General features: G+C 35.9%; 3 protein-coding genes across 4 annotated transcripts; 1 reads left to right on the forward strand and 2 right to left on the reverse strand.

The window, feature by feature from the left end:
* Positions 1 to 202: 202 nt before the first annotated feature.
* Positions 203 to 5,201, reverse strand: LOC108760224 (protein FAM76A). The gene is made up of 7 exons (XM_018506044.1): positions 5,096 to 5,201; positions 2,499 to 2,563; positions 2,191 to 2,404; positions 1,343 to 1,479; positions 930 to 1,173; positions 620 to 857; positions 203 to 457 (listed from the first exon to the last, which is right to left on the reverse strand). Exons 1-6 carry the CDS (start codon positions 5,189 to 5,191, stop codon positions 624 to 626), a joined length of 990 nt encoding a protein of 329 aa, XP_018361546.1. The 5' UTR covers positions 5,192 to 5,201; the 3' UTR covers positions 203 to 457; positions 620 to 623.
* A 1,407-nt stretch (positions 5,202 to 6,608) lies between these two features.
* Positions 6,609 to 10,401, forward strand: Sf3a1 (splicing factor 3A subunit 1). 2 transcript variants are annotated; one of them, XM_018506009.1, is made up of 11 exons: positions 6,609 to 6,821; positions 7,062 to 7,400; positions 7,478 to 7,637; positions 7,855 to 8,136; positions 8,249 to 8,359; positions 8,441 to 8,609; positions 8,696 to 9,385; positions 9,478 to 9,539; positions 9,834 to 9,944; positions 10,024 to 10,197; positions 10,277 to 10,378. In XM_018506009.1, exons 1-11 carry the CDS (start codon positions 6,772 to 6,774, stop codon positions 10,376 to 10,378), a joined length of 2,250 nt encoding a protein of 749 aa, XP_018361511.1. In that variant the 5' UTR covers positions 6,609 to 6,771. The 2 variants fall into 2 exon arrangements, with proteins under 2 accessions (XP_018361511.1, XP_018361510.1); XM_018506008.1 differs by having other exon boundaries at positions 6,714 to 6,828; positions 7,070 to 7,400; positions 10,277 to 10,401.
* Positions 10,402 to 11,067: 666 nt separating this feature from the next.
* On the reverse strand, positions 11,068 to 17,906 carry LOC108760208 (xylulose kinase). The gene is made up of 12 exons (XM_018506019.1): positions 17,432 to 17,906; positions 14,160 to 14,242; positions 13,675 to 13,828; positions 13,391 to 13,570; positions 12,999 to 13,100; positions 12,443 to 12,574; positions 12,215 to 12,368; positions 11,977 to 12,121; positions 11,627 to 11,916; positions 11,451 to 11,548; positions 11,218 to 11,358; positions 11,068 to 11,155 (listed from the first exon to the last, which is right to left on the reverse strand). The coding sequence occupies exons 1-12, from the start codon at positions 17,492 to 17,494 to the stop codon at positions 11,075 to 11,077; spliced, it is 1,623 nt and encodes a 540-aa protein (XP_018361521.1). The 5' UTR covers positions 17,495 to 17,906; the 3' UTR covers positions 11,068 to 11,074.
* Positions 17,907 to 23,171: the final 5,265 nt, after the last annotated feature.

Below are 23,171 nucleotides of genomic sequence, written 5' to 3' on the forward strand. Positions count from 1 at the left end.
TGCATTAAATTTCAGCAAATCCACAATGCAATTTTATGGAAAGTACATTAAATTTTATAAAATTTTATGAAAAGTACAAATTTTATAAAATTTTATGAAAAGTACAAATTTTATAAAATTTTACAAAAAATACATTAAATTTCATAAAATTTTACGAAAAGTTATTCATTAAATTCAACTTGTCTAACTTAAAAGTATATGAAATTTCATATTTTTAACAGTGTATCTTTAAATTATCATGTATAAATTTTACACTCGCGTAATCAATCTCCCCTAAACGGAGATACTAGTACGATCTTTTTTGGATGCGTATTGAGAGAATAATATACATTCCTATATAGTAATTAGAAAAATAATACAATTTTGCCTTGTTAATGAAAACAATTAACTATATCCATAATCACATGATTTACACGGGTACAATCATTTGAGTATGTTGTCACAGCTAACCAATTCTCTGGAAACAATACGGAAAAAAAAACTTTTCATTTATAAACGATATCAGATGACGAAATTTCATTCATATATCGTATTTCGTAAACCGCTATTGCGATTTTGTTTAATATGTTATTAAAATGCGAATATCCTGAAGACGACGATGGAAATCAAATATACCTACTTTATCAAGGTATGGGGCTGTCTGTTCCACTCCCACTGTTGGTCCCAGCTTCCGTCTTGGTAGCAGCTACCCTATCACCTCGCTTGGACGTTTTCGATAATGATGCTACTTCTTTCAATAAACTAGATATCTTGTGCTGCATGTTAGAGATTTTTGTCTCATACTCTTTCTCCGATGCTTTCATCTTATTGCGAAGTTCCGTTTCGGACGTAAAGTTTTTTGCCTTGAGTTCAGTGATCTGTAATCAAAATGTCAGTCATGTACGTGTCTGTTTTATCGTTACCAAAAAATTTCCGGAAAATCTACTCACTTGTCTATCTTTTGCTAATAATTGGCTCTCTTTTATGCTGATTTGCTTTTGTAGATTCGCTATCTTCTCTTTGAGTTGTGTAACCGCTACCACGTGATCTGAACTATTCGGATCGTGAGGATCGTGCACGCCGGCCATCCTTGCTGCTTTCACAGGAATAGGACCATTTGTGTCTCCACCTTCTGACTGTGGCGGCAGCTTTGTTACATCGACTCTGTGTGGTCTTTTATTGTGGCCTTTCAGTCTGTAAGAAAAATGTAAGACGTGTAATTGAGAAATTCGAATACAATTTAAAACGTGTGTTTAATATTACACCTCACATGAAACATGTTTCAAGAAATTGTGGTGTACACACAATATTAAAGCTACCGAGCACAGAATCATCTTGTGATATTACAAATTTGGATAATTACTTTTGTTCTTTGTGCTTCGCAGCCCGCTGTTGCGCCAATTTCATATGTGCTCTTCTTTCTGCGTTTGATTGCTTTGTCCTCGCCAACGCTCGTTTATACGACAGAGTACACAGCCAACATAACAACTTGCCATCAACCTAAAAACCAAAACATCACCGTAACCGATTAAGTAGCATTGCGATAGAGAAAAATTCATTACCATGTACCAACAAGAGAGCAAGGTCTTAGTTGTAGAAATTATACTTGATGCTTATTCGCTCTCTAAAAAAAGAAAAGAAGTCGTGACAGGAAGTCAAATATATGGACTCGGAAAATGTAAATATTGTAGCAAATCAAGATACACAGCTACTATCGATTATTCAGAAGAAGGATCATACAAAGTGTTGTATTCATAGTCTTTTATGAAGGAATATGTGTATTTTTATACAATTCACTAAAAATTTATCACATATTTTGTCTTATACGTAATCTTTTCATGGAACATATTTATTATTTAAAGAATACTTCGAGCATTAAACTCTAAAATCTAAAAAATAAGAATAAAAATGTAATCACACATTACAGTAATTCATAGTATGCGAGATTTAGGAAGTGTAAGTCATGTATTTATATGTATTTTCAGAGGAGTAGGAGTGAGTTGTTTCAACGCATATAAGAAAAAAAAAATGAAAAACGATATAAGAAGAAGATAATAGATTTCAATATAAAATCTGGTTTATAAAAATATATATATATATATATATATACACACACACATATATATATATATTATACAGTTAGAAATGGTCCCTTTCGAATATTGAAAGTCAGGAGTATATTGTCTTTGCAGCACACTGTCTTTGCGTTACCTTCTTATCTTCGTCCTGTCTATCAAAGGCACACTTCTGCTTGCATTGCTCGCATGTAACTGGCGGTCCATAGCGTTTTTCCGAATTTGTACACCGTTGGCATTTGCTACCGATAAACGCAGCAATGGTATTGCAGTATTCGCAAGCCGATGGCTTGCCATAGGATTTTACATTTTGCTCACATTTTTTACATATGGTGCTCGTGTTACCCTTTCTGTGGAAGTAATTGAAGCAATACAATAATATTTATTCCATTTTATTAACAATTTTTATTCTTAAGAACAAAAATGATTTGTTTTTACACTTACATGGTTTGCTGGAATTCTGATCTACAGTATGTACATTTTACTACGGGAAAGGCTCCTCTGCATTCCTATATGAACAATTTTTTTTCTTAAATATTACTAGGGGGGAATATAATATTGCTAATTTATCAAATATTTCTATTTTAACCCTATGGATGAACCGTTGTTTTTCACCAACGTCTTGTGAACCGTGAGTCATGTATACTAACATCATATTTCTTCTAATAAATCAATTGTGCAAAATCGACAAAAAAATTTCTTTTATTGTTTTATATCTCTACTTCTCAAATTCTAAACACTTTTAAACTCAGATATTATATTGTTTATTTAGCAAAATACATAGGGAAACTTTGACTGTTAAAATTTTGACTATTCCTTGAAAGACCCACGGTTTATATGCAGGGTTAATTTTTCATATTCTTTTAACAATATCTTTGCTAGCTTTTACAATTTGCACTTATTTACAGTATAAAGAAATATTCAAACAAAATAATATTGATAATAATTTATAAGAAAATTAACAGAATAATCTAAAAATTTATTTTCAAGCCTTATAAGTATCTTAAATTTTTTAAACAATATTAAATGAAAATCGACCGAAAAATGTTCAATACAAATATGTAAGATCATATTCGATCAAAACGGATTTTGATGTCTATCACATTTTGTGTAAATTTTACAATTTCCACAAATCAATCAACTGAACTATTATAATTAAATTAACTGGAATATCACAAATTGACAAATAATTTAATGTTACTGCGGTTACGGATAATTTTTTCACAAATTAAAATTAAAATTAACAATTAACATTGAAAATGACCTCGTTAAAAGTAGAAACGTTTATTTATTGACTAAATATAATTATTATTGGCTTGTAGCTCTTTCCTTTCCATATTGTGACTAAAGAATTTATTGTCATGATGTCCAGCGAAATCTGGCTAGTCAATTTAAGGATAATTTCAGGTAAAAATCCTGATTTTTTGAGGATTTATCCATTGATTAATTTTTATTATTTAATTAATTTTCATCGATTCGCGCAATATTATATGCTTTGTATTCAAGTTAGGATTCCAAACGAATGAATTAAAATGCTAACACATTTGAAACAATATTATTTATAACTTTATAAATAAACATTCAAACAAACATTCCATCAACATAAACGATTTTTCTATTATTTTCTATTTTAGACATTAAATCCAAGTTTTCTATTGGTAACTTATTGCATCTTTAAGAAAGGACTTATATCCTGCAAGCACAATTTTTCTTTATATTATATCTACCTTTTTTTATGCTTCTTTTTTAGAAAGTATAATAAATTCCAGGCCAGTCCTGAAATTTTAGGGGTTTTCCTAGAATTTTTCAGAGTACACAAAATACCAGGATAAATGTTCAGTATGACGCTATCCGATTTTCCTGTAATTTTGTAAATTTATGTATTTTCATGCGTAAAATATATTCCGAGAAGCAAAATTGTCGCTCTAGTCTTATTTTTTTTTATTATTTCAAAGTTTTATGATGTCGGTAAGTTGGAAAATAAAAATTTAATCAACAAATGAATTCCTAAAAATTAATTAAAAGCACAAATTTTATTATATAATTTAAATTATAATAAAGAATAATTCGTGATCCAAAATGTATCTACATATCTAAACAACAAATACAAATTTTCTTATATAATTTAAATTATAGTAGAAAGTTCATAATTCAAAATTTGTCTTTTTAATTCTTTTTATGGAAATTAAAGTTTAAATCTAACATTTCTTTAAAGTACACACTATAACTATAAACGCGGCTACGTTCATTTATAACTAAACTGATATTGAACTGATGTTAATTGATTTTTAATTAATAAATGACAATATTAATGAGCAGGCGCAGTTGTAAAACATTATTAAATTATCATTTTCCAACTTGCTGACATCAAAAAACTTTGAAATTAAATAAAAGAACGAGATTTGAGCGATAATATTCCTTTTTGGAAAATATTCTACGTGAAAATTTACAAAATTGCAAGAAAATCAGAGTATGCGGCGTCATACTGAACATTTATCAATTCCAGTATAATTTCCATGATTGCAAATAATATCATCTTAGAAATTCGAATCTGTTTCAGTTTATTTGAAATGGAAATTGTAAAATTCATATAAAATATTATTAGGCATAAAGATTCGCTTTGATCGAATTTTTCGCTTATTTGTGTTAAATTTCCTAATTCAAACAGTATGTTTTCGCAAATAACCACGTTTCACAGAACAACGTAACAAAAGAACTAAAAATATCCAAACGTAAAGAATACAATAGCCTACTGAATCGTACCTGAAATTTCTTTTCAGTTATATACGTACATACACAATATATTTATACAAAATTCACGTTTTTCAAACGCGACGAAAATGTTACCGAAAAAAAGAGAAAAACTTCGCTTTTAAATAAACCACGTGATAAATCGTCATATCCGCAACAATTTCAATTTGATATAAGGAGTCTTCTAGAATTTTTTCAATGCCGCGAATTCTTCGCGTTGATTCGAGAGAACAAGGAACCCTCGTGAACAGACGCTCGCGAAGGACAGATATAGCACGCGGTGCACGTACCTTGCACAACTGTTGTCCGGGTGAAAGGTCCTCGAAGGGATGCCTGGAGAAGCACCGGGAGCACGCAAAGAGCGCCTGCATATTGTTCGCGCTCATCTTCGGCGACTTCCCCGAGATCGGGTTAGAATGCGGCCAGCAGATATGTGTACCGGAACAACGGAACAACGGGGAGAGGCAGTTGCAAGTTGCAACGAGAAGACGCGAGATCGCGAACAAGAGAAAAACAGCGAGAATGTCACAACGCGCGACACCCACGATACAACACGAGAAGAGATACGAATAAATGTAAAAATCGACAATGACAATATGCAGCACGATTACATCGATTGCGACTATACTCCGGAACCGGTTGTTGTACGTTCACGTAGCCATCTGCGACTGTCTGCGACCGCTGCGACGGAGCATTATGGCCGACCGTAGCGGGTAGCCGGCGGAGGTGGCCGTCCGAGGGCGCCACCGCTCACCAACTATGCCTGCTGCACACTGGACACAATGAACGACGAGCGACGAACGGTATCCAATGAGAATTCTGTTTTACATCGTCATGTGAGAAAAAGCAGAGGTTTCATTGGAGATCACTCGCCGCTCATCGCTCATCGTGTTTGGTTTGTCATGTACAAACATACAACCGGTTGAAATTTGTCTTACGGATAAATTTACTGCTCCTTCTATTTCCGTTAGATTACGTAGAGTTCAAGTAATATCCTGAATGGCTCATCGACTTTAGTTTACGTCTCAAGGTTTCTGTTACAGAAATTTTGTCTGCGATAACCGTAAAGATCGACATTCTTACGAGAGTTCGCGTCCCTTTAAAGCTGTTCACTGAAACTTAAAATTTATGTGATCAAGGATAAAAAATTGATAATATAATATTAATTCCATGATTTATAAATTTTGTACATAATAAGTGTATAATATGTAACACTAAATAATACTCGATTTTTATTTAAAATTCTGATTTTAATGTTCTATTGTCCGGGTTTGATTATCGACAGAAATAATAAGTGTAGAGAAAAAAGTTGTAATTTTGTGATAATCTAAAATATAGATTTTATTATTTTTACATTTAACTTTGCTAATTTTATGTCATCTTCGGTCATCTTGCAAAAAGCAACATGGCTCCTTTTCTTATCATTGTATATAATAATACGACGTATACATATATAATGTAAGAAGAAAAGAAAAAAATTTATGCAGAATTAGTGAAATATTATACAAGTAAGAAAAATGTCGATCGCTCACGTAAAACATAAATATTTATCAGAAAAATATCTACAAACTACATAAAAAATGTATAATACATACTAACGATATTGTCCCTTTCAGATAGCACGAAAGAGAACCACAAAATCGTGGACGTAGCACGAAACAGAACCACGAAGTTGTAGACATTACCTACAGAATCGTAGACTTTGGCTACGTAGTTCAATATCCTAATTATATGGAGGTGTTTCAAAATAAGGTGAGAATTGAGAAATGAGAATCCATCATGGCAATTCCTGTAATCCTATTTCCAAGCATCAGCAATTTGTAATTCGTAGAAATTCGATTTGGTGGTGTGAGAATAATTCTATTTGATGATGTATTTATTGCTGTAAATACATCGATCACAAGCAAAATGCCTACGCAAGAACTTGCGATACCGCAGCCGCCAGCCACCGAAAACGAGGAGAACAATGTTCCTTCGTCACAACCGATTGTGGGCATTATTTATCCACCACCTGAGGTTAGGAGTATCCTTTGCCAAAAACATCATCGAAATATGGAAACTATGTTTTACTAATAATCATTACAGGGTTGGATGGAAAATGATGTGGAAAGTGTATTTTGTAAAAGAATATATAGAAAACGATAATAAAATTAGAAATAATACAAGATATACAGATAAGTGTATTTTGTATGACTCCCGTAAGACACTGGCTAACTGTGATATTGTTTGATGTATCTTTTGTTTTTCCTTATATAGAAATTCAGATATTGTTGACAAAACCGCCAGCTTTGTGGCCAGGAATGGGCCAGAATTCGAATCCAGGATCAGACAGAACGAATTAGGCAATCCAAAATTCAATTTCTTAAACTTCGGTGATCCTTATCATGCTTACTATCAGCACAAAGTGAAAGAGTTTAAGGAAGGAAAAGGTCAGGAACCTATGATTGGTTCGGTTCCTGGGAAAACTATCAATCTCACTGCACATCAAAAGCAGCAGGAAATCCTGAAACAAGTCGAACAACCGTTTATACCTAAGGATCCACCAACTGAGTTTGAATTTATTGCAGATCCTCCTTCTATATCTGCTTTGGATCTGTATGTAATAATTTTTATATATAGATAATTAATATTTTATGTTTTACATTAAATTAAGTATAACTTTTATTTTTCAGAGACATTGTGAAACTAACCGCTCAATTTGTTGCACGTAACGGGAGACAATTTCTGACCAATTTAATGAATCGCGAGCAAAGAAATTTCCAGTTTGATTTCCTGCGGCCTCAGCATTCCTTATTTCAGTACTTTACTAAACTTTTAGAGCAGTACACCAAGGTAAACGAATATGAATAATCCTGTTTTAAAATTAATGTGACTTTATTATTTATAGAGCCAAAATTTCCAAAAAAAATTTCAGTGTACAATTTGTAGAATCAGATATGTATATGAATTCACATAGAAAACTTAAGCACTAAGATGGAGCCGCTTTGATTGAATACAGGAATTTCTCTTATTTAATTACAAAATTTTTAATTTAATACGTTTTCTATAGGTATTGATTCCACCGAAAGATTTGTTGCCCCGTCTCAAGGATGAAGCACTCAATATGGATAAGATTTTGGAGCAGGTGAAATACCGTGCTGAATATTTAAAATATCAGGAGGCACAGAGACGTAAGGAGGAGGAGGAATTAGAAAGAGAAAGAGTGGCTTATGCGCAAATTGATTGGCATGATTTTGTTGTGGTTGAAACTGTAGACTATCAACAATTTGAAGTCGGTAATTTCCCAGCGCCTACAACACCGGATGAAGTCGGCGCACGCGTCCTTATGCAGGTTTGATCATGGCTTTCTGTATTATTAAAATTTTTACTTTGTTGGTTAAGATTTAAAATGCTGAATTATATGGCAATTGTTAGTTAAATGTATGAATTAAAAATATTTGTAGGAGCGCATAGAAGATGGTGAGGATGTGGAGATGCAGATTGATAGTGACGCAGAAGAGGAAACGCAGACCCGTGTAGAAAGCGAGAAAGATCGTGCAAAAGATAATAATCAAGTCAGTTTATTTCATTATCGTATACTATATGAATTCATTTTAATGTAAATATTTGTATTATACTATGACTTAATATTTCAGGTACAAGATATGGAGGAAGATTCTAGTGATGAGGATGATGTGTCTCCACCAGGTGATACTCACAAATCTAAAGAACCCAAACCACGAGAAACAAACATGCAACCGCCTCCGTTACCGCCGACACCAGGAAATGTGGTAGTCAAGAAAGGATATGATCCGAAACAACATGGTAAGCATATTCTCCTCTAATTATTTGTTAGAATTTTTGGTTAATCCAATATATCAAGGTTTTACTCTCAATATTTTTCTTAATAGCGACCAAAACTACTCGTCCCGCGGCTCCGGATGAATACTTGATTTCGCCTATTACTGGCGAACGTATTCCTGCTAGTAAGGTGCAAGAACATATGCGTATCGGATTGTTGGATCCACGCTGGGTCGAGCAGAGAGACAAACATCTAGATAAACTGGCACAGGAGACCGTATTCGCGCCAGGCACAGCAATCGAGGCAAGTCTCAAACAACTCGCCGAGAGACGTACTGATATTTTCGGTGTTGGTGACGAAGAAACTGCGATTGGAAAGAAAATTGGTGAAGAAGATAAAAAGAAGGATGATAAAGTCACATGGGACGGTCATACTTCGAGTGTGGAAGCAGCAACAAGAGCCGCGCGAGCTAACATTACATTGGAAGAACAGATTCATCAAATTCATAAGGTTAAGGGTCTTTTGCCTGATGAGGAGAAAGAGAAGATTGGTCCGAAACCGGTTAATCGTGCGACCGAACTCTCCCATATGGCTGCTGCTGCTTCAAAACCTCAAGCTACATTGAAAGCACCTCCAAAGCCACCTGCACCGAAGCCTATACCGGTACCTGCTCAACCTCCTCCACCGCCAACGATGAGTATGCCTACTATGGGTATACCTCAGCCGATGATGCCGCAACCACCGATGATGATGATGGCACCTATGCCACCTATGGCACCCAGACCACCACCTCTAATGAGTACGAAATTTTTTCATATATCTTGACAAATATTTTATCGTATATATATATATATATATAAAGCTAATCTTAATGAAATAAATCTGTGACAGCTCCAGCAATGTCACCGTTTATGCCAACTCCACCGCCAATACAGCCGCCGATGAATTCTGCTGTAAGTAATTTGGAATAAAATACAATTGCATGAATTATTGTATTTTAACTCTCTTGTACTAAATTTTTTAAATATCCAGAAATGTAGGATCGGATGCGACCCAATGCTGTTTTGTTCATATTTCATCTAATGATCTAATCAATATAACAAAATGGGTAAAAAGAAGTCAATAATCATGAATATATCATGAAATTTCTTTCTCTGTTAAACAGCGCATGAGCTCTGTAAAATAGAAGCCGGTAGTCGCATCATAGCGGAGGGTTAATTAATTTTATTTTTTTTCTTTTTTTGAAGATTGGATTAAAACATCCTACTAGTAAACCGCTGGAAGAAGAGCCACAGGCTAAGAAATTGAGAACCGAAGACTCATTAATTCCGGAGCAACAATTCCTTGCTAGAAATAAGGTGAAAAGATTAATTTTCATTAATTTATCGAAAAGTTTAAGTGATGAACTTTTAAAAAAATATATAATCTTTTTTTTAGGATCCCGTACAAATTAACATTGCTGTACCTATGATGACGGAGAAGGCCGAATGGAAATTAAATGGACAGACATTGAATATTACCTTACAAATAAGCGATACTGTAGCGACTATGAAAGCACTCATTCACGAGCAAATTGGTATGCCACCTGGAAAGCAAAAGTTACAATATGAGGTAATGATCATTAATAAATTTTTTTCGCATCGTACACGAATTATTACGAAATTCTGTAAATATAATTTTCTGCTTCCAGGGAATGTTCTTCAAAGACAACAATACTCTTGCGTATTATAATTTAACTTCAGGTAATGTTATCAACCTGTTACCAAAGGAGAGAGGTGGTAGGAAAAAGTAAGGGAGAATATATAAAAAGGTAACTATATAAAAATTAAGAGTATAAAAATATTATAATTATGATATTGTGTATCAATGCTTTAAGAATTGTATTGCTCTAATGATTTTAAAATAACATATATATCAAAATATATATTGCATTTATTCAAGCTCAGTCTAATAACATATAACAATAAAAATTTATAATTTAATAAATATTACATTAAATATTATTTTATTGTTATTTAAGCTCGAGTTCTTTTGTATTGCATAGTGTTTGTGTAATATTATGCTTTACTTTGAATTTGCTGATATATGCATATCAGTATATCTCTATAATTATTCAAATTACAAAATTAAAGTAGTAATTTCTATAATTTATAAATTATTTCAAAATGTTTCATAGATACATCTTTGTCTCGCTTTATATATTAGAATCATCATTTTACTTTCAAATCTTCAAAAATGCATATTTACAATTAAAGTTAAGGATAAGATCATTTTTTATACATTCGTACAAAATATTGTACAATCTTTACCCATATATGAAATGCTTTTTTTTTTTAAATACAAAAAGGTACATTGTATAAATTTCTAAATAACTTGAAAATATATAGAAAAATTCTCTCATAAAGTACAGATCTGCTGTTTTGTGTTTACTTTGAATAATATCATGTATAAGAGACCTCTTTAAAACATTATGTTATATACAAGATTTTTATACATGCTTCTGTTCGCTCCGTTTCTTCAATATCTGATCTATTATTTTGCGATAACGTACGGTCATAGGCTTGTAAATCTAAAAACATTAATATAATCAATTGTGATAATAAAAAATATTCAAAAATTCACTTTACTTACCGATTCGGCGTCATCATAAGGCTGGCATACCAGTGTCAATTCTGGCAAGCAGTGTGTAATTTCATCGAAGCTACAATTATTTTGCATTAAACCATGTTTTGCTTGATATGCCGCACCCATCATAGCCGAATTAGCTGCTTCCTATCGGACGTAATTATACGAATATGACGTATCTTTGTGTAAATATGAATAATATAATAATATAACGAGGATTAATATAATAATATATTTACCAAGATGTACACTGGCGAATTGAATACGTCGGAAAGTACTTGCAGTATAGCTTTATTTATAGATGCACCTCCCGTGGCAATTATCCGAGTATTACGTCCTTCATAAAAAGAAAAATTATCAGAAAAATTTTTGCAAAATAAGATCGTAAAAGAGAAGCTTGCAGAGAATTACTTGCCGATAACAAATCCAAAGTCTTCAGCGTACGCTCTCTTTGCAACAAACTGACCTTCGATTAACGCTCTCACTTCTACTTCTTTCGAACTGTATCGAGAGATCTCGTCATTAGCTTTATTGTATCTATAATCTCCTATGACGAAAGGTAGGATCTCTTGTATATCATAATATAAGGCAAAATTGCCGAAGTTTCCTCGCGGTGTACTTTCTAATAATTCATTGAATATCTGCCAACTACCTTGCGCAGCATCATCCCGTATTCTTTCGCGTGTCAAGGAACCGTTTTTGAAGCTGCAATATAAAATAATTTGTTTATATTATCATAATAATTGTAATATAAATGATACTTACCAAAGTAACGCCATATAGGCCTCATTGTCTACTGGATTGCATAGTACGTGACCGTCCGTTATAGTTTTAGGTTTGTTCAACCATAGAAGTAAGGTATCACTTGTGCCTAAACTGCAAGCGATATCACCTTCTTTTAGCCTCATACCTACGTATCATTCTTATTGTGAATACAACAGGATATTCTAAAGTTGTTCGTATTAACAAAATCGTGGCTGAGTATAAGAATAATATTACATACCTATTAAGGAGCCAGGGTTGTCCCCGGTGAACGCAATTATCCTACATTTCTCGTTGAAACTGAATCTTTCTACAAAATAAGGTGATATAGGCCCAATATCGCTGTATGATGAAACAGGATTTCCCAGTTTCTCTCTCAGTCCTGTTGCGCAGGTCTATCATAAATATATACATACATTAAGCATACAATGAAGTATACACAACATACTGTATACAAATGCAATTTTACCTCCAACAACATATCATCCCAGTCTTTCGTACGGATATTTAACAGATTCATACCCGAGCCATCCGACCAATCAATAGGTGCGTAATCGCCCAGAAACAAGGAGGCAATAAAGTTGCTCACCAACGAGATCCTCTGAAAAAAGAGAAAGATAACGGGTCATACATAAATAATAACACATTCGCCTTAAACGCGTTTTAGAAGCGGCACAATAAGTGTATGACGCATAGCTTCGATCATCATGATATATTTAGAAGCGTCAAATCACACGGTGGTTACATCGCAGACACTTTTATTTCTGTCAAGCGAAATATTAAAAGGAAGTACAAACGTAATGTGAGTTAAACCAACGGCGAGTTATTGTAAATTCGATGTTATATGCATTAATACTTTGTAAAACTAATACACTCGTAAGAGAAGCGCACGAGATAAACAATTATATAATAAAGTTCAATCAAGTCAATCAATTCAATCAATGTAGTCATACGTAACGAATACCTCGGTCGGATTGCCGTTTTCATTTTTTCGAAGGAAGCCACGAGTTTTTAGTAGGTAATACCTCAGTGCTGCAGTAAGCTTCCGGCTTCGTGCGTGCTATTTTTGCAATCTGCGGTCCTGAAAATCTCTCGTATGCCCGTGAACCCGTTGTTTCCGCTAATTTCTGAAATCACAGCACCGTATGGATAAACGTTGTCAGCTCGTGTGTACACTAAATCTAAGCCGGTTACTTTAAATATTTAGCCAATTTATTCTCGTATGGTTACAACTGTGAGTCGTTTAGAAAATTTCACATCGCGAAAATAAATTCTTGTGCAAGCTAATGTTGCCAATAAATGTGCATTCATATAAACTTTAACGTATATCGCCAGATATTTTGGCGTATATTTTTGCGTACGTTGTATCCATCATTATTACACGCAGACAAACGAATGAGGATAATTTAATGCTTACGTGAGGGCCACCTACGATCTCTTCTAAAACGCTACACTCTTTTGACGTACTGGAATCCATCCATATGGGTGAATGAGTCACGGAAAACGACGTAGCGAATTGTTCGTGCAAAAATTTTATCGGGTCCAAACATTGTAACCGATTCCGGCTGCCTTTGCTCCAATAGACTGTGCCATGTTGCTGTTCGTATCAATAAAATGTATCATAAAATAAGCATACTTTACGTTTATCTCTACGGCATATTTGTAAAATAATTGATTTTATTTGAAATACAGCCGTGTCACCTGCGCACAACCAGAAATGGCTGCTACTTTGCTAAAGTCGCAGCCACAGACGCGTAATTTGTCTAGTATCATGTCTAAGGCCTTAATCCACATCAGAGAAGGCACCACCACAACATGAGACTCTTCCTTCTTCCGTATTACCCCTCCGTAAGTTCTGCAACGTTAGAATGTACTCTTGTTACATAAACGTAATTTATATCGTTGAATACTACAAGTGTTTTCTGATATTTTTAATTAGGCCAGTGTATAACATATCTTGATAAATGAACAGCGATAATCATTGTTATCATGTTGTCCATCGTATTATATATATATATGTATATATATATAAACATATAAAAATATTTTATAATATATAAAAATATTTTATAATTTTTAATTATAATTTAAATTTTGTTCAATGGAAAGAGCAGTTAATTCGACTATTACCAACAAGACAAAATACAAAATAACATTCTTATATTTAGAGATTTTTTTAATCATACCTAAACTCTGGTAGATCATTGTCAAATTGCACGCTGGTTTCGTGAAGAATGGCTAGATTATCATCAACTACCACTGCTTTCAGCTGAAATCAAATTGATTAGTTAGTCTGAATGCGGACATGGCTAATGATTTTTCGAATAGTTCCTACGTTCGGATAAACAGCAATAATATCGATAGTATTAAATAATTGAATATAATTTAATGAATTCAATTTAACGTTCGAGAGACTATAATTTATTACATAAAATACTATTCTTAACGAGTTACATATGTAAAAAAAAATTGTATATATATTCCTTGTATTATTTTTTATTTCATGATACTTTTCTAATATACATATCTATATCTATATAAGAGCCCGTATTCAGAACGCAAAATACAAGCATTGAAATGCACATAAATAATTTGATTATCGCATTGTATATAACATATTTGAACTACACACACAATGTATTTGTAAAGATTTCTAGCGCAATATTATAAGCGCGTTCTGAATACGGGCCATAGTAAAAAGTTACTTATTAAAAGATTCAGTCTTTTTATATTCTCTTAGTTAGGCATATACATTAATTAATTATAATATTGCGCTAGAAATCTTTACAAATACATTGTACAGTTTAAATATTTTATACACAATGCGACAATCAAATTATTTATGTGCATCTCAATGCTTGTACTCCGCGGTGTACAAATTTTTACGTTGTAAAAGAATCAATCTGGGATTGTTAATTATCGGCCACAATATTTCTGTTTCGTTGCATTTTTACGGTTTCGCAGATTATGTCTTTCTTCCATGCTCATTTTATCTGCCGACAGACTCGTGTTATCATGCTGTTAGATAATAGTGACCCTCCTGAAGACGTCAGAGCGCTTCGAGACTCCTCTTTTGACTTGATCGCGTGTTTCCTGCGTAGAATACCTTACGAAACAGCTAACTACTGTCGTATTGACATACTTTAAGACTGCCTAACGCGAGCGCCGAGTAAACCCCAGCCTCCCGGGTCATCTTTATTCGACGCTAATGAAACTCGTAAACACTCGTCCTAAGGTTATCACTCGCGAAGTGAATGGGGGCATTGATGACGAAGAAATTATTATTAATTGAATTGCGTGGCGGTTAACGGAAGAATTTAAGAAATCGAATTAAAAGCGAATGGACGCTGCTGTAAAATATATGGAAAATTTCAAAGATGCTCATGTTTAAACTACGCTTACGTGGATTTCAAGTAATTAGCGTGTTTTAAAACTGTTGCGCTTTTGTTACTTTTTCCCAGGAACATCCGGGATACTTGAGGAAATGAGATTTACATCGCGTGCATAGCGGTTCAGCATATAATAATCTTGAAATGCTTCGTGCGATCGCAATTAAAAAAAAAAAGAATATCACGCATAATTGCAAATTCTTCCGCGTAACTTTTTCACGAAGGATCGTCCATTCTTAAGGCCGCAGCACACACTTGCATAACGCATAATGCATAGTGCATAAAGGAATCAACCAATCAAAATTCTTCTTTTCCATGGAATGGGAGGAAAGGAAAGATTCTGATTAGTTGATTCGCTTATGCACTATGCATTATGCATTATGCAAGAGTGTGTGCTGCGGCCTTTAATTTCGGTTTTCTAAAGCTCGTGTCACACTATGCATTGGAGATTGAGTATTACGAATTAAAGATTAGATATCAGCTAATCATAACGAAATGGATTGAAATTAAAATTATCTGACTGTTCAAATAATCTCTAATTCGCAGTTCTCAGTCTTTAATGCGTAGTGACATGGGCTTTAGGAAACCGAAATTTCGGTGACTCCAATTTTTCATGACTACGAACGTAAAAAAATAAATCACATATATCCGACATTATTTTTTCTTTAATGAATAAGAACCGTTTTTATGTGTGTTTATATGCTGTTTTTTTTTGTAGCTGAAATACATTTTTGGAACTTAAAGTTATATACGTATATGTTTGATACTTGGTGAAAGCGAGAAAGAAAGTTCTAATGCAGTCTAATGCGGGATTAAAAAAACTTCACTTCACAGCATTCGAGTTTCGTTTCCGGAGTGAATTGGGTGAGAGGAATCGCAAGATTCTCATCAAATTGAAATGCTAAACATATTATTGTATCAATATCGTTGGTGTCGTGCCGACGATTGGATCGAGTTCCAAGTGGAAATAATCCATACGCACGAGTGCGCCAACAAATATCGTAAGGATCATTGAATCATGCCTCTAGAAAAAAATTCGACAGGAATCCAAAAATAGTTTTAGAAATAGCAACATTTCTCTTCCGCTTCTCTCTAGATATTAATTGGAAGCGCTTTTCATTTAGTGACACGAATCGACACAAACATCATTTTATCTTTCTCGACATTAAGATAAATAATAAAGATAAAAGGATACTTAAGTCAACTTGTATCACCAAATGAAAAACATCCTATATCTTGAAATGAGGTAAAAAATACAAAAATAAGCTAATTTAGGTGTTGATTAATAAAATTATAAATAATATGATACGAATATCGATGAAAATAAATATTTATGATTAAATAAGAGAATTCCTATAATATTCTTAAAGCTTAGTGTTTAAATATTTCTGTGCGAAATTATATACATATCTGATTCTGCAAACCGCGCGCCGAAATATTTTTCGATCTTGAAACGCAATCATTAGTGGAATCAGACTAATATTAAATTGGCAATTTTTGATGCTAATAAGCAGAGCTCGTTCGTATTTACAATAAAGTTACTTAAAGTATATATTTTAAATTAAAAAAATTAAAGAGTTATTTAGTATTTATTTTATATTAAGTAACTTTCTAACCTTATTTAAAATTCAAATAAGTTTTCGAAACCTATTTTATATATTTTATTTTAAATAAGTCGTAAATAAATCAATTTTTTTTACCGACTTCTATATTGTATATTTTATATTTTAAATGAGTTTCTGGAATTTCTTTTATATTTTTTAAATTTCAAGTAAGTTATATCTGTTACTTTACCAAGCATCTTTATAAGAACATTATTGATCAGATACCAATCGTGAATCGTAAATCTGCGAATATTTTATCGCGAAAAATTTCTTGCCTTATAAATATTTCAATAAATTCATTCACTTTTATAATGTTCACCTTATTTCAAGATACGCAACCAACTCACGGGCGATTCCGTTAATTTAAATGACATGTTTAATGCAAATCGATCGAGTGCGCTCGAACCTTCGCGTGTCAATCTCCGCGTGTCCCGAGCGGCGAGCATGCGTTACCGTCATTTTTACCTGCTGCGTGCTTAGGTCTAGACCCAGATACGTAGCCGTCGACGGCTCCATGCTCCCGTCCATGCGTAGGATCGGTGTAGGCTCGTCGTAGGACCGGTGCGGGAAAAACGTGACGGTGACTACTCGCTCCCGACAACGTGTCCGCTCGCCGCTTTGCCGCTCGTGGGACTAAGTGCGGGCGATTGCGCGGGTCTGTGCGCGGCCCACGTACATCCTCGCGGCGCACTTTAGACGCTGTCGTAGCCGTCGTTGCGGCCGTCGCTACGCCACGCACTTTGGACGCCGTTGACGCCGTCCGTCGTTGCCACGCCACGCGCGTTACGCTTACGCGCGATTTTGCTCGCGGTGAATCCGCGAGCGATAAATAATCCTTGATAAGTTATCAATGAACTCGAGTCGTTTTCATTATCAACCAAGTTCTCTTCGTCGTTACGTAACGTAACACACTCTCGTCGAATCTGCCTGGAGATTGCTGGCGCGACGAGAGTGAACGGTACCGCGACAGCGCCATAAGAATATTCGCGTTCGATTTCAGCGCTCACGCACTGTAAGCTTCATTCTTTTTTATTCTATCCTTATTATTTATTGTATGCAGAAGGAAGATAGAATAAAGTTTGCAGCCCAAATCGAACGCATCCATCAGACCCGTTCTTTTTTTCATATCCAGAACTCAACATCTTTCACTTTTATCCTTTGTCTTCTTCTTTCCAATGTGAAAAGAAAAAGAAAAAATATAAATCATGCAAAAATGTTCAGTCCTGGGGTATGCGAAAAGAATAGTCTTATCGCGTTGTTCAATGGATTTATTCTGTAGTACTACAATCGCTTACCGAGCGGCTAACAGTCGAATGTGATTGGTTCTTACCTTTAGATCTAGCCAATCACATTAAATTGTTACTTAGCCGCTTAAGCCCGGTTCCACAACTCACGCGGTTAACTCTTAACCGACGTTCCAACTTATTCATTGTCTTTTTCCAATTCTAGAATTGGAAAGAGATGAGAAACAAACTGAATCTCGGTTAAGAGTTAACGATGAGTTGTGGAACTGGGCCTTAGTGAGCGACTGGAGTACTAAATGCATCCAATTCGCGTGCGAAACGAGATCAGCCTGAGGTAACTCGAGAGACAGCCAGGTAAAAGGAGAAGAGATTGTGCGAGCTGCCTTATCGGCAGTCTCCGGAGCGTGGGCGTTGCATCACCTGTTTACGTTGCACCTGCTGCCCAAGGGAAATTGTTGATCGCCGCGAGTGCTGTATTATCTGAGGAGCTCTCCAAGTCTTAACGGATAACACAGGGTTTCTCGAAGGTAAACGCGGTGTTCGAGGAGGCGATACTCTTCGATCGATTTGCATCCGATCTCCTCTTCGCGAAACACCGTCGAGTTATTAATAGTATCTTTGACTGTTTCAACTTGAAACAATTAAATTGTGTCAAGATGCTCGATAATAAAGAAAATAATACAGCTAATAAATATATCTCTTTATGTAATTTTAGATATTTTTCTGCATTTTTATTATAACAGGATCCTACACAGAACAGATCTCTAAGGGATGTCCTAAAAACATCTCTACATCCTTTGAACGTCTTAAGAATATCTCTTGGAGAAAGTATGTTGTATGTATATTCTCAGGATATCTCTTGGATAAAGTATTTATATTGTATGGGATGTAGCAAACTTCTAGACTTAAATGTTCCAGTGACTCTGGACCTGACGGTAGTCCAAACATAGGGACGCCGACAACGATCTTGGTAGCACATTGCAAACAACGAGGGCTGAAACGCAGAAGAGGCGGATTGTAAACCGATGTACGAGTGTACGTGGCTTTGTTTGCGTAGCGAAAAATCGTATGTGCCGGCTCCACAAGGAGAAGATCTCCGCCGGGGGTGCTTCACATGGGCGTCAAAGGACACATATTCTCGGGAGGAGGTGGAGACGTCTAGGAAAAAATCTTTATTCGACGGTGCGAAACATTTTCACCATAGAGAATACAATTTTATTCCGGACGTACAATACTTTTTCAAATACAAAGGACAATACAAAGAATAACAAGAGCATATATCTGTGATAGTTGTTTATGATATACAAAAATATTTTCTTGATTCTCTTAATATTCTTTGATTAGGTTTATTTTTTTATTGTTGCCACTGGACTACACTAGAATTAAAACTACGTTAGAGCGGCACTAAAACTTTCCTTTTCGCTTTTATCAAATTTCAAAGTTTCCTTAGAAACTTCCAATTATTCCAATTATAATCTTAGGCGAGTTTTTAATTTAATTGATATCAATGCAGCAAATGCAGCTTTTACGGAGCAAATTGACCAATGAATTAAAAAATCGTCATCTCTTTTTTTCAACTGAGCCTTACGTTTCTGGAAGATAATATTTTTGGTTCACACTTATCAGCAGAAATTAAAAATACCCTCGAAGAGAACGCGTCCCTTTTTGCTGGCGCCTATGGATTAGCCTGCGACTATTTGTCGGTCCCGTTGCCCTATAATCGTGCGGTATACAGATAATGGTTTGGGTTAAGGGACGCCACGTCGGGCTGGCACTGAGGGAGACGAAGAAAAGAAAAAGAGAAAAGTAAGGAAGGGAGAAATCAGAGAGGAGGACGTGTATACTCGTCGCCAGCAGCGGCGCCGGGACCGGGTACCAAAGCCCCTTTCATAAAACATAGCCCCGATAGTTTCGGAGGGCCGATACCTTCGTGATGATGGGAGACGATCGACGGACGGCAATCGGGACGATCCTTTCGCCGGCTCACGAATCACGTTGGCTCGGCCAAGTCCAATTACCCGGCTGGCCCTCAGCTACGAAACGATTCGCGTTTGGTTTCGGCTACGCGCCGTAGAATCGTGATCTAATTACGCGAACGAGTTGCGGCGCGCGCCGCAGCATCAGTTACCACCGGATTGATGCCTTGTTTGTTATGGCAATCGGGCCTCGGAATTTCCCCGCGGGCCCCGACAACGCGTTGTATTACGATCGATTTCCATCCTCTCGACAGAAAGAGAATAAAAACACGTTTGAAACAATTTCTAAAGCCACTTGATCCTCGATCGAATCATCGAACAAGGAGAAAAATATAAAGTTTATGCATTTTGGAATTTTAGTAAATTTTGTGGAATTGACAGGTCCATATTGGGGGATATAGGCGTCCACTTATATAAACTTTACTTCATTTTTCTGGTAAAAGAGCGATCGTCGTGCAGTCACACTGTAAGATACTTTTTACATTTTGTAGAGTAAATTTTATGCTACTGCAATTTGTTACTATTTCTTAATCTATTAATTACCATACATTTCAATAGAATTTACTTTATCAACGAGTATTTTTTGTCTTAACGCTGACAAAATTGACTTTATTGCGCGATAAAAAGTCTTGGGGATTTGTGCTTATACAGTTATGTAGTTTTGAGAATAATATGATTTACTTTATACTGCAAAGTAATAATCACTTGAATGGTTTTACTATAATTGTAACATACTTTTGATCTTATATATCTCTGGCATTCTTACTTTCAGACAAGTAAAATTTGTCATATGTTCGGCAAAAACAGCAGGACATCTTTACTAGGTTCGTAAGACCATCCATTTTTCTCCGTGAAGTTTGATGGATCGAAAGCGATTTCAAAAATACATTGATCTCGTTTAAACTTCTGCATATCAAAATTCATTGAAATGAAGCGTATTGTGCGATCAAACATTTCCCAAGATTATTTGCAAAACTCGATCACGGCGATGAAAATAACGAAACGGTTCTCCTTCGTTTCGAAAAAGCATTCGAGTATGTCAAAAAGTTTTGAAAAACGATCAGAAGGATCTAAAAAACGACACTATATGCAATCTTTAATGTGTCGATATTTTTTAAACTTTGAAAAATGTGTTATCGCGATCGAATAGATTTACTCGCTAATCATAGTAATGCGAATCGTCGTGCTTAATAGAGATTAATTAACACAAATTGTGATGGTACGATAAATGAATGGTTACTAGAGACAGAGACAGAGACCGTGCGGGCGACGTAATACCGGCATAGCGGTAATTTCAACGCTCGCTAACGACGATACCCCGGCTAACCCCGGGTGTTGGACCGCACGTAACTGACGTAACGCGGCTTCAGCGGCGTTAAACCTGAAAGCGATTTTTCGCGGACGGCTTCGTTTCATTACCTAAACGCATCTATGACGCGAAATAGATCGAGCAGGCGAGCAAGGGAACCAAAACGCGAGCGATGGGTTGAACAGGGAGGAAGGGGAGACCGCGCGGATGGCGACAGCCGGCTGGCAGAGCCACGTCGTCGCCGTCGAACGAACGACAACGACAACGACGACGACGACGACGACGACGAAACGACGGCTGCTCTCTCCCGGCTGCAGACAAACAAAAGAGAGAAAGAGAAAAGGAGAGGAAGAGGGACAGAGAGAAAGAGACAGTCAGGCGCCGATTCGAGCGACCGGCCGGCGCTAACCTCGACGCCAAGCGTGGAGCGGCGTCGCTGACGTCGTCGTTGCCGCCACCGGGCCGGCCGACGGCGACGACGACGAAGATGATGTCGACGACGACGGCGACGGCGACGGCGACGGCCAATGCAAGAATACTTCTTCTGGCACCGCCACGACGGCACGGGGGTGAGACGAGCGTTGCTCGTCGGACGCCGCCAAGACCGGACGCCTTGCCTCGCCTCGTCTTGTCCCTTATCCTCAGCCCCCTCTTTCTCCGTATCTTTCACGATGCACTCAGGGTCCATCCCCATTCGGTATTGTCATCTGAAATCCCCGATTCTTAGAAGTGTCGACAGTGCTATCGCGCCCTATACGAGGATAATTGAAGGAGGAGGATGATGCTATCTGTCCGAATGTAGTTGGTTGGAAATTAAAAGGGGTTGTTTTTCTTCAGTCGCACACTTTGGATTTATTACATGGGGTACAACGAATTAAATTTATTAATAAATCAGGAGAAAACTTTATTTAATTAAATAAGAGAAATCCTATATTTAGTCAAGCAGTGTTAATTGACAAACAACTTCATAATTTTTTATGTTAATAAGCATCTTTATAAAAATAATCTGATGTTAATGGGAATCTTAAATCCCCGAATAATTTATTGCGGAAAAATTTGTTATTATTGTATTATATTAAAAGAGAAGATTTAGTCGTAAGTACAACACGGTTACTTTTGAAAATGTTATATTCTCTGACGATTTAAAATAATTTCTGAAAAAAATTAGTGGAACTTTAGATAGTCTGGGGAAATTTTTCCTTTAAATTGTCGGATAAAAAAATATTCATATTATTTATAGCACACAGCGCGAATATATGTCTTCTTCGTACAAGAAGCAAATCTATAACGCCGCTTATAATTTCCTCCAAATAGCAATCCTATAATTTCCCGTTGATCGCGCGTAGTTTACAGCGCGGAAAGCGGCGCAGGGGGAGATCCCGGTGATCGCAATCGGCACCAACGTTCCTACGTACAGCACGATAACTCATTTTTTTTTCGAGGTCGGTATAGACGGCGCCTCGTGTAGATAGAAAGAGAGACATCCCTTCCCGCCCTGGGGGTATACCCGCCGTTTTAACCCATGCCAGAGCGCCTACCCCCGGCAACATCCGCGGAAAGTAGTAGAAGCGGCTGGCACCCGCATAGCGGAGGCGGGACGGGGGAAGGACTACGACGGCTCCAGCGTGGGGCGCCAAGTGTTTTGATGCTTGTTATGCGAAGGGGAGCTTGATAAA

This window comes from Trachymyrmex cornetzi, unplaced genomic scaffold, assembly GCF_001594075.2.
Source record: "Trachymyrmex cornetzi isolate Tcor2-1 unplaced genomic scaffold, Tcor1.1 scaffold223, whole genome shotgun sequence".
Lineage (NCBI taxonomy): Eukaryota > Metazoa > Arthropoda > Insecta > Hymenoptera > Formicidae > Trachymyrmex > Trachymyrmex cornetzi.

Bases quoted from the DNA above. Each gene is read 5' to 3' on its own strand.
- LOC108760224 (XM_018506044.1), bottom strand. From the start codon at position 5,191: ATGAGCGCGAACAATATGCAGGCGCTCTTTGCGTGCTCCCGGTGCTTC. The intron at 2,405-2,498 runs GTAAGTGTAAAA...TTACTTCCACAG, and splicing joins TCAGAATTCCAGCAAACCAT to AAAGGGTAACACGAGCACCA. The intron at 1,480-2,190 runs GTAACGCAAAGA...TTTGGTTTTTAG, and splicing joins GACAGGACGAAGATAAGAAG to GTTGATGGCAAGTTGTTATG.
- Sf3a1 (XM_018506008.1), top strand. From the start codon at position 6,714: ATGCCTACGCAAGAACTTGCGATACCGCAGCCGCCAGCCACCGAAAAC. The intron at 8,137-8,248 runs GTTTGATCATGG...AAATATTTGTAG, and splicing joins GCGCACGCGTCCTTATGCAG to GAGCGCATAGAAGATGGTGA. The intron at 9,386-9,477 runs GTACGAAATTTT...AATCTGTGACAG, and splicing joins CAGACCACCACCTCTAATGA to CTCCAGCAATGTCACCGTTT.
- LOC108760208 (XM_018506019.1), bottom strand. From the start codon at position 17,494: ATGGACGGGAGCATGGAGCCGTCGACGGCTACGTATCTGGGTCTAGAC. The intron at 12,122-12,214 runs GTATGTAATATT...AATGATACGTAG, and splicing joins CAACCCTGGCTCCTTAATAG to GTATGAGGCTAAAAGAAGGT. The intron at 11,549-11,626 runs GCAAGTAATTCT...CTTTTTATGAAG, and splicing joins AGACTTTGGATTTGTTATCG to GACGTAATACTCGGATAATT.